General features: G+C 39.3%; 1 protein-coding gene across 2 annotated transcripts in view; it reads right to left on the bottom strand.

Annotated features, from left to right (window-relative positions):
- The window catches only part of celsr1a (cadherin EGF LAG seven-pass G-type receptor 1a), a 110,141-nt gene that overhangs the window by 45,261 nt on the left and 47,046 nt on the right, over positions 1 to 17,834 (bottom strand). For both annotated transcript variants that reach the window (XM_059325898.1, XM_059325899.1), the window contains exons 4-6: positions 17,305 to 17,527; positions 14,706 to 14,821; positions 11,944 to 12,032 (exon numbers count right to left, since the gene is read on the bottom strand). In XM_059325898.1, coding sequence (XP_059181881.1) covers positions 11,944 to 12,032; positions 14,706 to 14,821; positions 17,305 to 17,527 — 428 coding nt within the window. The remainder of the gene's footprint in view (positions 1 to 11,943; positions 12,033 to 14,705; positions 14,822 to 17,304; positions 17,528 to 17,834) is intronic.

Here is a 17,834-nt window from a genome sequence, read left to right as displayed (position 1 = left end):
ATTCCTACTTATTCTAAATGTGCAATTTGTATTCCCTAGTGGACACCCTTTTTAACCTTTTTATGTAATTAATAAAGTTTTTCCTAATTCCGTTTTATATATTACAGTTTGTAGAGCGTCTTTGAGTATTTAGGAAAGCGCTATATACTCTGATATAGTCTGGTGTATTAAAATGATCTCAATCTGACCTCTGATGGAGAAGCTTCTGCACTGTAACCATCTAACCCTTATCTTAACAGCCTTGTAGAGAGCACAGCATTAAGCAATTAAGGATCACTAGTAGTGATGCCAGTGTTTAGCAGTAAAAGCAGTGACACAATGAAACTGAACTTGATAGGGATCATATAAGAGATAAGAGATTCACATTAGTGGAAAAAGATAAGATGAGGAGACAGAGAGCTGCAAGAGGAGGAGCAAGATGCATTAGTGCCAAGAGTATGGAGTGGTTATAAACTATATGGATATGTTCACTTTCTCAGCCTCATTTCTGCATTTCTTCAGCAGTTTTATCTCTTCTTTGCTCTCCCCCCCAGATACCACTTTCTGTGTGTCTCTCTCAATAAGAGGTTTAGGTCATGCTAGGTGAGGTGTGTGAAATTTCCTCTTTTCAGTGGCACACACACTCCCTCACATCACAGGAAGGAATGTAAAAATGAGAGGAGATGAAGAGAAATGGAAAGACATGAGAGAGAGAAAGAGATGTAGTGGGTCAGGAAGTCATGTATGAAGGCGGTCTGTAGTGACAGATTTATCAGATTTATCTTCATTCCTTAATGACACAATGCTGTACACATCTGCTGTTCTTACTGACTGGTTACTCACTCATCCTAACAAAAACATAAATGTCAGCATTTATGGGTTCGACCGATGTGGGTGTTACAAGGCTGAGTCATAACATCTGCGCCAAGACCCCCTGTCTTTATATATGGCTTCAACCAGCGGCGTCCCAGACAGCTAGCTCTTGGCAGTTAGCCACAGGTAGATAATTACACACAGTCTGTTGTTATGAAATAAGTGCTGAAGCATATAGAAGAAGTATCCACGGCCCACGGGTCTTAAAAGTGAAGTCAATGCAAAAAGTGCTTTTAACCTGCATTGAACCTGTTTTAAGAGGTTGTCCATGTCTTCGTCTTAGACCTTTGACTGTTTGACAATCAGTGCGCTTACTTGCACAGTTTAATCGAGCTTTGCTTAAAATTCAATTTTGGCGTACAATTGGACTTCTGTCCTTGTCTCAGTTCACATGCAACTGAGAGAATCGAATAACTGACCGGAACGTGTCCTCCTCTTCCACGTTTACATGCACTTTAGTTGTCCAGTTAAAGTCGGATTAAGGCAATAATTTGTTTTTTTCAAGTGTCATGTAAACGTACTGAATGTGTTTTCACTTTATGAAAGTTAATTAGAACAATTTGATTGCCTAAAAATGTCAATGTTAAGCGCTCAATTGTACTAAAAGATGCTCTAATTGCAGATGCACCATGAATTAAAGATGCAACTTGATAACTACACTGGCAAGCGACCAAAAATATATACAGCCATATATAGCAATGGCCAAAAGCCAAACTCCAGGCTCCAAAACAGGATTTCTTTTTTTTTAAATGGGCGATTTCATTGTGGTTGTATCCACTTCTTGAGACAAGTGAATATGTTAAGGGGCGTATCATATAGTGAGACAGCTCACTTATGTTACTCAGAGAACTGGGATTACATAAGCAAGTGCAATAGATTTGACTGCTTAATGTCCATTATCTTCTACCTTTTTTTTTTTTTGCCATTATCAAGCCTCCCAAAAATCATTTTTGTTGCTTTTTTTTTCCTTCATATTTGTTCTGCAGGCACATTTCACAATTTAAACTCTGCCACATGTGCTGTCACACACACACCCAAATAAATTGTAGAAGAAGGTGGCAACAACAACAACAGCCAAAGGTGCAGAAGCATGAAACTGGGTGTAGCCATTAGCTCTATTAAACTGATTTCCCACTATTATCTAGTTAATTCTCCAATTAATACTAACTACTAAGGATCATTACGGATCTTAGTGTAACACAAGAGAAGATTAAAGATATGATTTTAAACGAAAGCCCTTTAACTAAATTACAGTCAAAACAGAAGAGACGTCTGTTGTCCCTGCTCATTACAAGAGCCATCTCCGACGACTACCGAGTGTTGTTAATCCTCCCTGAGAGAATCGGTGCTTGAGCCCGCCACGCTCCTGCCAAGCAAAACACAATCACTGCTCACTGGGTGTCTACCTACCTGTCTACCTGCCTGCCAAAGCTCAGACATGTTTATTTCACCTGAACAAACTTCAATGGAGGAAGTCAATGAGAAATGACAGATGAGCAAGAAGGCTGTTACTGTGTCATTTCTTCTGATACACCACTGCACTATTTTTAGACAGGAGTAGCTTCTCCAGTAGATGGAGAGACAGAGAAAGGCTAATATATATCGCACTTACTGTCCCTAAACTGTCACTGCCTGCTTTACGAAGACAGAGCCTGACCTCTGACTCATCCAGAGAAACATTTGACATGTCATTTAAAGAAGAGTGTGACATGCAACACCAGGCTGAAGCAGAAAAAGATTATTTTGTGGATTTAGGGAGCATGAAAGGCACTTTTTAAGTGCTTGTGCATATACATTTGGGTATCTGGATTAGCTTCCAACTCACAAACTGAGAAACTAACCAACACTCTTTTTTGTGGACTCCCTACATGAAAACATGGGGATTCAAGAAGCAATTTATAGACCACCTCCCATCTGAGTATCTCCATTCATGGTTTGAGCACATGTGGGACATTCTACCACAAAGCTTGTAGTAGCAGTAGTATAAAGGGTGAATACGTACATGCAGGGGGAGAATGTGGTGGATGACTGGGTCAAACACAGGACTTTCACTCAGACTGGTGTTTATATCCCATGAGAAGCTAGAATATTTAGACTTACTTGACTGTGATTTTCTATTCAGAGAAAGCTCTGAAGGTGCACTGATATGAGTGTGCTGATTTAAAGTCTGTTTGACAGCCAAGTTGGATTAACCACACACAAACGTCTTAGTTACTGGTTGAGGCTTTGCATCATGTGGAGTTCACAACAGTTGAACTTCACGTGATGCAAAAATACGAATTTGCTTTACCACCTGAAGCAGAAGTTTTATTTGCTCCTTTGCTTACAAAGAATGGAAGTAAATGGGAGAAAAATAATCGCTAATGTTATTAATATTATTTATGATAACAGACTTACTTCTCCCATGCTAACCAATCAGAGCAGACTAGGCTTTTTTAGGAGGGTGGCTGAAAGAGAAAGGAACTAAAACGGAGCGTTTCAGAAGGAAGGTGAATACAGGGATAAAAGTTTTTTTTAACATTAAAACGTGAATATGTTCTTGTGAAAATCCAAAATACAAGTATGGAACAGATAATTAGCACAATACATCATCTTTAAAGGCAACCTGTTGAGTTTCTGACCACTAATAGTCCTATGGAGCAATTTTTGACAAATGAGCAGACAGAAGAAAGCCAAGTCACATTGGAACAGCCAACTACCACGTCCACACACCTTCTACGACCAAACTAAACCAGAAAACCACACCGAAATCTACTACAGCCTCTTTTAAAGCCAAGACCAGATCATCGCCAGACTAAATTAGAGCTAACACCCAGGTGTTAGAGGCCATGTTACCTCAGTATATGAGGTAAGCATGTACAGTAGAGTTAGTCCAGTAGACTGTACTAGAAGCAAAGCAAGGACTACATGAGACCCAACGGGGGGGAAAAAGCACCAGTGGGGACTAGGCTAGAGGTCAGAGGTTACCTCCTTCTGATTGAGCTCCAGCCAGGCAGTATAGAGCGGGAGCCGCAGAGCCCCACTGGAGTCCATCAGACTCCCCCCGTCCTGGGAGAGAGACACCGTGAGAGAGAGACACACCGCGTTAGACCTGCAGCCCACAACCAAGCCACGTCACGAACACTCATCAATGCACAGCACGGCAGCAGAAATATAAGGCAGATATTATCTAGTGCAAGTGCTGTGTGTGTACATAGAAAGCATATGTGCTCACGTGTCTGCGGTTGGATTTAGTGCCAGCCAATTTGCCAACAATAACGGCATCCCAAGCAAAACATAAATTCTTCCTGCCCACTTCAAAAGCACCTCTCCCACCACCTCACACAATAGGCCACAACTCATGCACTACCGCCTTCGGACAAAGATGTCCCTGGCAGATTTGTGTCACGCTGTGATATACTATGGAATGTGACGAGCAGGTGAAATTTACAGCAGGAAAAACACAGGGAACAAGCTTGAGAAAAGCCCCAAAACCAGCTTCCACATGCCAATATATGTAGTTACACCACACTGACACAAAACATGGGTTTGGAAGCATGTTTAAATACTAAATTACCAGATGTTGGAATAATATAATGAGTGATTAAAAGCACTAAATGACATGTCTCCTCTACTTTGTTTAAATAGTCGCAGCTACTGTATCATACATTATAATTAGTCAAAGAATAGTTCCTGCTATTTAAATGCAATGTGTGTGTTTATGTGTGATGATAACCTTAACTGTTTGAGGTCTGGGCAAACCTGCGTCAAGAAGAACAAAGAATAACATGGCCCCTTCCTCTAAAAACACGCCCCGCCGGGGAATGTAGAGTCAGGGGCTTCACCTCAAAAAATAACTACTTAACCTTTCTGAAAAGCACTTAGCAGAGGAAACACACAAACACGCACACGTGGCTGTGCAGAAATACATGATGCTGCACGTTCCTCATCATAACACACACATCCTTATACACAGTGTGTGAGTGTGTCACCAAGACACAGTCATATACCTAATAAGGCATGTGTCTGTCCCTCTCCGTCTTTACAGCCACCCAAAAAAGCCACATTTGGCCTCGACTATGAGCAATAAAACTACAATTCAAGGAGATGGATGACAGCTCCAAAACCACTTACAAGCAGTGTGTTTATTTAAAGAGCAATTATCAACTGTGTGCATGTGTAGGGGACTGCGCTTGTGTGTGTTTGACTGCATATCAGCTTGCCTTGGAAATCTAATAAACTCTGAAACATCAACAAAAAGGAAGAAGAGGGAAGCAGCTATTTATCTTACAGCACATATTGAGATAACTGTTCAGAGCAACTCCCCTGATGACAACCTGCAAGAAAAATATATACATTTGTGTTTATCTAGCTTTGTAAATAGCAACAATGTCTTGGATAATTTCTGTTTTGACTCCATCTCTATGGTCCACTAAGCTTCAGTCACCTCAATCGACAAAAATTGCCACTGTTTCAACCATGTTACACTACTGCTTTGTAAAATGTTTGTTGACTGCTACTACTATGAGAAAGTTACACAAATATCATCACGTAATATCATGTATTGATATATTGATGCTCATTTTCAAAAATAATTTTCTATCATAAAAAATAAATCAAGGATAATGCTCAACAGAATAAGTAATAAAAACTAAACTATTAACTACTAACTATTAAACCTGTGTTGGCTTATTTTTTGGCCACTTCGGAGCAGCAGAAAAAAAGCAATACACAAAAGATATTGACATGGAGCAACAACAATTCATTCAGAGTTGTGTTTATGTTCAGCTGAAAGATGTAAGTCAATATTCACTTTCCTTTTAGCTCCGTTTTTGTTCTCCACAAACTCCTGAAAAAAATATTTGGCTCTTTGCTAAATGCTCAGCTTTGAACGCCAGCTAGCTAACTCTATTTGTCTGCTGTTCTGTGCACGGGCAGGTGGTGAACAGTGGATCTATTAAAAAAATAATCTTTTTGTTCAAGATTATACTGATTCGAGCAACTAAAACAATACGTTTTTGGCCCTAAAACCAAAACAACGAGCTGAAAGGTGCTAAAAGATTCTGTAGAGCAGAGGGTAACTGCAGAAGAAAATTGCAGTTTGTTGACTACAACTGATCCTTTTCACCAACACTGAATCATGTGATAAAATTTATATACAGCAGCTTTAATAAAATGTTTACCTATCTTTAAACCACCTTTTCATGTTACAAGTGTTGTAAATCCTTGACAACTTTCTGTCTAAATTAATCGCAAGAGTCTATTGATGAAAAGTAGTACATTTGTTCAGAGACAAACAACCCAAAAAAACGTGTCTAAATCAGGTTAATAATACTGTAACTAAAGCAAAAGTTATGAAAATATTACAGCACAACCTGTCCTTATTTGAGTAAACCCAGCAGTTTCTAAAACAGCTGAGTGGATGAGTTACATCATGTGTTTCAGCCCAGCAGCGTTGGAATGCAAAAATATGCACGCAGTATATTTAAACCGTACTTCAAGCTATGCTGTGAAGTAATTTGCACTTATGTTCTGATGATTAAAGTCCTGCCATGTAAACAGCACCAGAGTGAGAGCCAGGGAGGAACCGCAGACACAGAAAGAGTGAACTTTTGGTACTTGCTGGTGATAAGAGCCAGCTAAGCCTGTCTGGGAATGCTGTCTACACACCCTAGCTGTAAATATCATATATTCGCCAGTATAACACTAATAACCTGTTGAACATCAGGCCTGCTTGCAGCAGCATTGTAAAAATACTGCAAACACACAGGCATGTCTGCTGTCATGCTATGCTTCACTGAATTTGGCACCATGTGGATGGATCACATGGAACTTAATTATAGTTTAGCGTAGCTGTGATTTGCAGTTAATTGGTGTTTCACTCATAAGCATTTTTCATACTTCATGCTTGTTAAAAGATAGCTGGTGAAACATGATCAGTATGACTGATATTCCTGCAAGTTTCTTCTTGTTTATTGTTTTCATACTTAGCAAGAAAATCTAGCACACATGGCCTAGAAAGCAGGCTTATTGGGATGAACCATATGGGACGCACAAAGTCACCTTCTGACCCAAATTATAAGGGTTTGCATTATGGATTAGTATTTATGCAGATCATCAAATTAAAAGAGTTTGACATGCAACAGCTACGATTTAATCTCTTTGTTTAAGTCTGGATAGAGTGTATGCTAAATGCTTCAAATGAAGTACATGATATGATTAAAAGCTCATTAAAATTTTGAAAAAACAAGTGTTTTAACTACACCTCATGATCTTTATCAGTGAAGGGTGTGTACTGTTTGTTTGGAAACTACTAAAAGAGCTAGTATATTTACTTTGAGTTAAACTTTGAGTTCCAATGTTTCATGTTAATTTTTAGAATGTTTCTTTTAAGGCCAAACTTCCATTACAAAAAAAATGTTTTCTGAAACTATCATTGTGATAATATGGCTGTGTTTATGGTAAACTTCCATGGTAATCAAATAAATCAAGCATTCCTTGTCTATTCTGCTTCTGTTTTATCCAGATGTAATCCATGCAGGTGGCCTGACAGATATAATCATGATATAACTGACATCCTGCCCAGTGTCCAGCTAAATAACATCATTTCCTGCAACAAGAGACATCATTTCCTGTAGTTAACGCACATCAAAACCCAAGACAAAACCTCCTGCTGCTCCGAGAATACTCATTTATGTGCTTTATCGGTGTGTGTGTGTGTGTGTGTGTGTGTGTGTGTGTGTGTCTTTCCTGTTTAGGTTTGCCTAGCTGACATAGTTGACTGTCCTTGAGACTTTGTAGCATGGAATTTCAAAAATGTTTTTATCGTTCCACTTCCATTGTGTAACATCTCTAATAGTAGTACGGACATATGCACACATTCAAACACACACACACACACACACACACACACACACACACACACACACACACACACACACACACCAGGGTAGCTCGCTATTTGTCTGCCCCCCCATGGATGCAAACACACGCACAGACAGCTTTCCAACCGACCCAGATCATTGCAACAATGGCAAGTCCATGTCTGTTGTCATGCCAACCCTCCCCTGACCTCTGACCTCCTGTTTTTTAAGCAGAGGCACCCTGGTTCTTCTAAAGAGAGCAGCAGCGGCTTTAAAAAGGGGGCACCCATACATCCCTGCACAACTTCAACTGCCTCATCATCTGACCCATAAATCACCGTGTGTGCGTGCATGTGTACTGCATGAGTGTGCCGTTGGGACCGTTAACAACAACCAGGGACCCAAGTGGGACAAACAACCCTGGATTCGGTTGATACAGCTATTAATGTACAGTTAATGTACAGTATTACAAGGTTTCTTTCCTGGGTTCTTAGCAACTACTAGCTGGTTTCAAACTAGTAGTTCAGGTTGCAAAAAAAGTAATCATTTTAATAATGTCCATCTTTGTTTGCTTGTAACACCTGTAGCACCGTTCAGCCAAATGAAATGTAGAAATAAAGTCAAAGTTTTAAAGGGATAAAATATATTTGTTACTTTTTAAATATGCATACACGGAGAAATAGAGGTTTCAGATTATGCTAACTTAAATTTACAATATTTGGTAATTTATGCTATGTTTATTTAAAAAAAATAATATTTTGTAATTTTGGTGAAATTAAGTTTAAAAATCTTACTAGTGACTCAGATGTGTTGCCCTTCATGTAACCTTGCTTACCGTTCAGTCAAAACTGGTCATTTGTTAGCAAGCTTTGTCCAGCTAGTTCAGTTAGCTATGCAACTTTTACAACGGGCAAATATTTACTGGTTGTAAATATCTAGAAACAATAAATCTTTATCTAAGAACTAGCTTATCTACTGCAATTTGTTTTCATTTACAGATACATCAAACTCCAATCATAAACACCTGCATTATAAGCAGGCTAACTGGGCTAACATTATAATGTTTTGCTGCTGGAGGTATATTGTGTATATTTTTTGTGAAACTCAACATCTTAGTAGTTTACATCTAGTCAAGTCAGATGTGTCAATATTCGATATCACCTTGTTTACTCTGCAGGCTAAACTGGTATCATTTCAGCAAGCTAATGTCAGTTTTGTCCGTTAGCTAGTTAAGTTTGTTATGCTGCATATTCACCTAGCAAATATTTACTCAGTGTACATATCTATAAACAACAATTCTTTTTGTCAGAACTAATCTGTGTGAAAAAAATAATTTTATATTACAGATTCGTAAATCTCACAAATACACACTTAAGGAGGCTACATTTAATTTGGGCTAATGCTAGTAGCATAATGTTTTGCTGCAGGAGGTTTGCGTTATTTTTGTGAAATGAAATTTAACCTCAAACTATTTTACATTAACTGTCAAACTGTCATCTTGTTTTCTTTTCAGTCTAAACTGGACCTAGTTTACTAAGTTAACGTTAGCTTTGTCAGTTGGCTAGCTCAGTTAGCTATGTAGCAAATATTTACTGAGAGTAAATATATAGTTACAAGTCTTTATTTAAGAACAAGTTTGTATGGAGCAACTCATTTTACAGCATCTTAATCAAGTGATTATCCTCCTATAGGCTACCCTTGAATCTAAACAGGCTCCAACTTCTGTTAGCAAGGTACTATTAGCTTTGCTTGTAAGCATAATTGGCAACTAAACGGTTACACCTGGCAGTTACTGGTTGTAGATATATAAAGTATCTCATCCCTACATAAGACCCTGTCAGTAAACACTTATGATTAGACTACATATGAACTCAACTGTCGGTGCAACTGGCGACTGATCTCTAAACCACTTATCAATCACCTGTAGCTATCTTAACCAAAATATCTCCCTTTGAGATAGCTAAAAAAAACTAAAAAAGCTCAGAGAATGATAACGTATCAGAGAAGGAACATGATTAGTCTGGGTGTGTTCGATAGCATGAATCAAGATTACATCACAGTTTGAGAATTGGGCTCTGATCTTTCTCTAGTATCTATCTGTGCTATGCAAGCAACAATGCTACCTACGCTCAAATGCGTGAGTGCTCTTGCACGCGCGGCAGACACATGTGTGCCTACATTCACGTCCATACATTCACATGTCAACACATCTGATCTATTGTGAGAACATTACTGCTTTCTGCCATATACATTTCCACTAAGCCCTCCAGCAACTGATGTGGGATTAAATTACCATCAGTCAATCTGACTTCTGATCATTCAACACAAGAAACGCTGACCTTGTGTCAGCGTTACAGTCAGCCTCGGGCTAATTTAACGGAATGTGTCACCATCTTTGCAAATCCCTGGTCCGTAATAAGACTGACATTGGTGGAACGCACACAAACCCGCTGCCTTACACGCTAATAACATGAGGATACTGGTTATAATGCATGTGTGTGTTTGTATGCATACTGCTTGTATGTGCATGTCACAGCAGCAAAGAGGAAGCCTGTAGGATCAGTCAAGCCAAATCAATCACAAGAGTAACCTGCAAAGGACTTGAACAAAGCAGGAAATGTGGATGTGGAAATGAATCTGTTATTTCCATGGAGACATCCCTACAAATACCAGACAACCAGATAAACCAACAAAACAAAGATGTCTTCAGTGCTGGAAGATTGCAAATAATACCTGTGGTAGTTAGGGGCTTGCAGCAACGTTAACAAAGCACCACAAGGTTAAATCTATTGTCTCCACCATCATAAAGGCAGCCTAAACAATAGATACACATGTGACCCTGCAGCAAACATAGTACATTATTGTAGCCCGATTCATCACCTTTGATGAAAACGTCCCTGTCAAGGCTACTAAGTATGCTATAGGCTCTATAGCTGGTCACAAGAAAGAGGTGAACAACCTGTGAAATGTGAGAATGTGTGCACTGTAGGCTAACATTAGGCCTAGAAGCCGCTCTATGACAAGTCGCAAAGCACAGGTGCTGCTGAAAGACAATGCTGGAAGTCTTGGGTCAGACCAGTAATGCTACGGCTTTCAGCATTGGATACATGAAGGAAGAGCCAGACAGAGATAGGGGAGGACAAGTGAATGAAAAAAGGGGTTGATGTCTTTTGTCAGAACATAGCGTAGCTCATGCATACCGGTTAGCATATTAGCTTTGAAAGGCTAGAAAATAAAGCTGGATCATGATGTTTTACATGCTTTAATTGACTGGCTACACTTAGAGAAGATCTGAAATAATCGCTGTTTAAACTCTAAATGGGAAAAATTGATGTTTGGCCAAGCGTGAATGAAGATAATTGTCATATTAGCAACGCCCTGCTTAAACTCACTCATCTGACCAAATTTAGAATTTGAGAGATAATGCCACATGCAGCTGACAAATTTCTGTTTTTAATCACAAGCCTGAACCATAGGATCTTCATGTTCAGAAAGCCAGCGTTATCTTGTTTCTTGTCTGGTTTAATGTTATAAGAACAATGCCCGCAGGCTCTGGAAGTTTGTTGGAAATTAACACCAGCAATTGACAACAATGTAAGCCCTTTTAATATAATATTACAACTGAAGTGGATACATGAGCTAGTTTGTGAAATAATCACTGTCTCTTGTCTGAGATTGGACTTCGTAAAGAAGCAAGAAGACCATCGTGGGAATGTCTTCAACATGTTTTCCGGTAAAAAAAAAAGAAAAAGAAAAAATCGTTTTGTTGGTGATTTAGATTCAATTGAGATAGCACCATCAAAAAGTATCCATATGCTATATATGAAGACTTAACAAATATACTGAAGCTCGAAAATAGTTGATGAACTTTTGACCTTTGAAGGTGAGGAGAGGCCCCTGCGCTTCTTTCACAAAAACTATACTATAACTCAATGGCAGAGGGGTGAGCCCGTGTCAGAGCTAACGTCATTAGTCAAACCTGTACTGTTAAGATAATCTCGTGAGCCAGAAGTCAAGGTCAGCTGCCTCGGTAGCTTCAAAGAAAGCCACATTTCACACACTTTACTCCCGTGACACAACTCCCGCCCCGCACAACTCAACTCTCAACACTGGCTAGCTATATGATCTATATTTCTGTGTGGAAAACTCTGCAAAGCAAACTCTGAAGGGTCAACATCTTGAGTTTTACCCCCATCTCAAAAGGATTTTTTTCTGGAGCAGGGGTCGGCTGGGTGATTAAGCTCCTTACCTTGTTGTAGTAATGGAGCTGGACAGAGTGCCACTGGCCGTCACTGACCCCGCCTGGGATATAGGGAGACACTGTGGTCTTTGTCTCACCTGGAGGACAAGGGACGAAAGCAGGGAAAAGGAACAGGGTGGTGAGAGGAAGGTTGGACAATAAACAAATAATATCATTTTAATAGTTAAGCCCAGTTGTTAATGTGTGCTACATAGTTTCAGATTAACATCTTGACATGATAAGTGGAATGGGACCACAGTCAGGAAACAGCAACGTGTTTACAGGTCTTGATACTGTTTAATTTATTAATTTCAATTTAGGGATACAACCTGTGACATGCGTTATTTGTTGGGGCTTTTTGGGGCCACATTTTACTCACAGAGGCCTTGCTCCACATGCTATATATTTTTGAACAATTTACATTTTTACAGTGTCTACTAATAACCTCTCTTGTCCTCTCCCCTCTGCTCTGTGTAAACATGAGTGCAATTCAGTCAAAGGTCCACTGAATTTGTGTCACGTGACTGTAGGTCTCAGCTAAGTCATTTATGGCTTCCCAGTTTCATGGAGGAGCACAACATTTTTATGTTTTTTACAGAATCAGCTAAGTGTAAAGTGTTTATTTTTTTTACTTAATTACAAATAAGGCATGAACAATAGAATATAGTTGAAGATATATCATTCCTTTAAGCCATCAAACATGAAATATTCAAGGATGATATATGGTGTAGTTTTGGCAATTAAAATGAAAACATGGCTTTCAAGCCAGTGGATTGGGGGGTTCAGATGGTTAAACATTAGCCCCTGGTGTATTGAATTGACCAAGGATGCATTGTTATTTTTATTTCTTATCAATTCGACTTTTAAAGTAGTTTGCGTAACTGAATGAAAGGAGGCTTGCTCATATAAATTTCTACTTTACTCAACATTTCTCACAGGTTATTGATGAATCACCATTACAGGAAGACTCTGTGGCCTTACTTAACATAAACATGCACAGGCACACACACCATGGTCATAAATCAACTGTTAGGAAAGCCAGTATTAGTGTGTAGTATCAATGGCCCTCAGTGAGAAGATTGTACAGCACAATGGCTCCAGATTTACTGAGGGTTTACTCTGTTTGTCAAGGGCAGGAGCAGCCTGGGTAGAAATCCACTGCTCTGGAAATCAGTAAACAGTACGACAACACTCACAAGTACTGTGTGTGCGAGTGTGTGTGTGAGTGTAGGTGAGATAGGGTTAATAAGTGAAGGCTCAGTTTTCTGGCTGTGCACGTGAGAAACAGAAAGAGGACAAAGTATGTGTAAGTAATTGTATGTCCTCCTTCGCCCATGTGTTTACGACTTACAGATAAAAAAGCACCGAAAGAGAAATACTGCACACAAATCAAAGACTTTCCTCCCATTCTTCTCATTAACCGTGACTCATAATTCTGGCTATTTAATTTGATGAGTCATGCATTCAACATTTAGTCATATTTCATATTTGAAGTTGGGCCCAACGACTTGGCTTGACTCCCAAACAGGCATCACCCAACATAAGCATATTGAACTGGATTCCTCCCTGTTTGGTACCATGGGAAAGTAGGACGACTCTGAAAACAACAGTCACCAGCCCAAAGAAAATGTGTTTGATCTGCAATCCAACAGTTAACAGTTAGAGCAATCATTGTGGGTGTGTGTGATTCAGTGGCAGAAAGTAACTGAGTACATTTACTCAAACACTGGACTTAATACTTTCTACTTCAACTCCTGTACAACTCAGAAGCAAATATTATCTTTTTTACAACGCTACATTTATATAAACACTACATTTATATGATAACTTTGCAGATTCAGATTAATAATATGACATAAAATACGGCAACAAATAAATATGATTTATTATTATAGGTTAAGATTAGATACATTTTGCAAGAAATTCTTAATTTCTAAGTTATTTAAATGATCCCCACCTTTATCATCTGCATCATTAAAGTTATGTAAGCATTAATGCATCAATAATAATTAGGCAATATCATAATATACATTATTTTGAAATGATCCTGTCTGCATAATACTTTACTTTATTTTTGGTACTTTGAGTATACTTTGATGTTATTATTATTTTTTACACTTTCAATGCATGATTTTATCTTGTGAGTTTTTCTACACTGTTGTAGTGCTATTTTTTACTCATAAAGTAAAATATCTGAGTATTTCTTTCACCACTGGTTTGAAAATAAGCATGTGTGAGTATGCATGGGTATATTTGTGTTTGCATGCATGTTTTTAATAATTGCATAAAAAAGTTTTGAGTTATCCACTGATCATGGGCTCTATTCTGTGTATTTGTGTGCGCGCTTTTGTATATTAGGTAGATATTTTTGTCCACTGCATGTGTGTGCCATCACTAATGAGTCTGGCAGCTCCCACTTAGAGGAAGCAGCTGCTTTCAAAACAGCATAACACACCCATTTCTCTTACCTACCTGCACAGAAACAGAAACACACACACACACACACACACACACACACACACACACAAATGAACATGTTCAAAATCTGGTACATTTAGCATGTGCATGTACTAACACACACACATACACAAAAACACACACTCTTATCAAAAGAAAGCACATATTGATAAGAGTTATTTAACCGGCTCTTTGTGAAAGTCACTTTATGTAAAGTGCACTTACACCTGTGTTAGTCTTCTTACAGTGAAGCTGATATTACAACAATTACTTTAATCCCCCCCCCCACACACACACACACAATGGGGGCTAACCTCCAGAGAAGGTGAGCTGAATCTGCTCCTCGATGATCTCCAGAGCGATGAAGTCGTGTTTTTCATTGAATCTGCCGTTGTAGAGAAGCAGAGCGCTTCTCTCTCTGGTAGCAAACCTGCAAAGACAGATGGGATTTTAGGGATTTTTTAGGATTCTTTGTGTTTTTTTTTTAAATATGCAAGAACATGACAGCGTGACTAACAACGGTGAAATCAACCCAAAAGTGGAGATAACAGTATGCGGTATCCTCTTTAAAAAACTGTCTCAGATTGACAGAAACTACAAACTAGTTTTACTGTTTTTCTGTATAAATGATTAATTTAAGTCCAAAGTTAGACTTAAAATAACACCATGGATTGTATGATTTGTCACACACAAAAGGTTGAGTGGCTTCCAACTGTTTTCTCTGCTCCAGCTCATGTTTCCTGTCACATTTCTAAGCACCTATCCAACTCAAACAGACCGAGACTGAACGGGTGAAGGCCTTGCAGATAGCTTTATGATGAAAGGGCCGAGGAGCTCTTGAGGAAAAGACACTTGGAAAGGAAAGGCAGGATGTGTAAAAGCCGACGGACCACAGAGGAAACAGTTCCCCTGTCTGAGATGATGCATGAGTGAAATCTACATGAGAGAGAGAGGAGGAAAGACCTGGTAAATACCTTCTCATGAGTGTGCTCAAGAGGGTGCAAAGTTCACATGTGTAGCTGTTTGTGTATGGTGTGTATTCGTAGTGTAAGGTGAGGGCAGAGGAGTCAGCAGGCAGATGCCAGTGAGGCCGGCAGGGCAGGAAGTCAGGATGGCTGTAGCCAAACACTGATAAGGGAAACTCATCACAAAGCCTTTCCTGTTTTCACCGCACTGCAAACCTTTCTCACCGTCGACGAAATCACACTCATCTTACCTATTACTGGTGAAATTTACTGTGCTGCAAACATGCTGAGCAAAGCACACCTCGTAATGTTGTACCTTCAGACGGAGTGTGTGTCTTCTTCCCTCTTACATGTGTGTGTGTGTGAGTGCATTGAGAGGAGGGAACTGGGACACAATGGAAAAGTGTGTACATGCCTGGGCACGCCCCAGTTGACACACTTCAACTCACCAAACTCAGCCTTGTTTATTTGTGCAGCTCCTTCCACTGAAACTATACAGTTTACGACACAAACTGCAACAAGTATCACAAATTCTGTTGATTCCGAGCTGTGATAAGGTGTGTGGGGCTGTAAAGACAGCTAAGATTTTGTAAATCCCAAATTTTGAAAATCTGTAGATGAATAAAATTATTGCTACTTAATTAATGATACATTCTCACAGGCTATTCCAATATTTAAGGTCCTGGGTTACAGCGGCTGTATTTTCTGCTCTGTGCAATAAAAAGTATTGAGTGAACTTCAGTTTTTCTTCCTTTCAGGTTCATTTCACAACCTTGGCTAACATTATGATTGAAGAAAATTGAGGCCATCATGTCGTTTGACTATTTTGAAGCCCTTCAGTGATTCAAAGGCAAGTGTGATTTGCCTTGAATCATGCCCATATGAATATTATTCATAGCATATGGTACATTACATCTTGTTAGTGCAGCCAGTCACAAAGATTATGATCTTAATCAGCTGCTTTCCAAACCGTTTACTGCACTGCTAAGGCTCTCACAAACAATTCATTATAATTTTTACATTAGACATTAGACATACATGAGACATTTAACAGCTATGGTATTTTGCAGTTTAATTCATTTAACACAAATAACAACTAGCTATTGTTAGCTAGCCTTTCCAAATTGATATCTTAGCTAACATAAACTGCAATCGTTAGCATGGGAGCGATTAGCATTGGGCTCCGTGTTTTAGTATAATCTCATGTATGTCGCCATTAAAATGTATATTCAGGATCTTTTTAGATTAAAAGAAAGAACATATTCATTTAAAAAAAGAGTGAAAACATTTAAAAGCTAGCTGAAGACAGCTAAAGTTAGCATATTTATTTAGCTAGCTTTAGCTAAGAAAATCTGCCAGTTACAGTTAAAGCCTGAAAAACTGCCAGTTGCTGTCTAGAAATGAAAAACTTGCTTTATACCTTTGACTAAAATTATGAACCCATCACTAAGAATTTTGAATGGTAAAACTGCCAGAATTAATTGTAAATACAGTATGTAAATGGTAAATGGACCTGCACTTATAGCGCTTTTCTAGTTGCTTTGCGAACACTCAAAGCACTTTACACTACAGACTGCGCTCATTCACACATTCACATTCATGCTGGTGGCAGAGGCTACCCTAAACGGTGCCACCTGCCACCATTGGGAATTCATTCACACACCGATGAACGCAGCATCGGGAGCAGTTTGAGGTTCAGTATCTTGCTCAAGGACACTTCGACATGTAGGCTGCCATGGTCAGGGATCGAACCACCAACCATCCGATCAGTATGTAGCCACTCAACCAACTGATCCACAGCCGCCCGTGCTTATCTTATGGTCAGTTACCTTAATCTTGAACTAAATTTAATCCACATAAAGTTATTTGAACGGGATTGGATGGCACTTGGTGTTCATTAGTAAATAAAAAACAGGGAAAGAAGAAATAAAGGAAGGAAAGTCCTCACGTGAAGGAGACGGTGAAGTGGAACCTTTGGCGCAGGCCTCTGAAGGTGATGAAGGACTGTCCAGGGAAGCTGCGGGTGGTCACCTCACAGTAGGGCTTCTCAAACTCCCCCGCTGGACACTGGCACATGAAACCACCTGCAAGCCGATTGACACACTTGCCGCCGTTCTTGCACACACCAGGTACACAGCGGCCTGATGATGCATTCAGCTCGCAGTGCTCGCCTGCAAAAAGGAAAGTAAATACATTTTTAACAAGTTCTGGGCTGTACTGCATCTGTTGTTATTTTACTGGGGTGAAACCTTCACTGCTGACAGGTGATATCTTCAGACCATGTCTGTTAGACAACACTATATTGTCTGTAGATTTGAGGTGTGTATTGCAATGCAAATGATAGATTACCCGTCATCACATCATCTCATCAATTTATTATCATTTTCAGTGAAGCATGTTGTCCACCGTTGACTGAAATACAGATGCATCATCTGATTGGAATTCAGTTGTTTTAACAAGATGCCGTTGATTAGAAGT

Source organism: Centropristis striata, chromosome 22 (assembly GCF_030273125.1).
Source record: "Centropristis striata isolate RG_2023a ecotype Rhode Island chromosome 22, C.striata_1.0, whole genome shotgun sequence".
NCBI classification, from domain to species: Eukaryota; Metazoa; Chordata; class Actinopteri; order Perciformes; family Serranidae; genus Centropristis; species Centropristis striata.
Note: the sequence above shows the minus strand (reverse complement) of the source record. Positions and strands in the feature narration are given on the sequence as shown.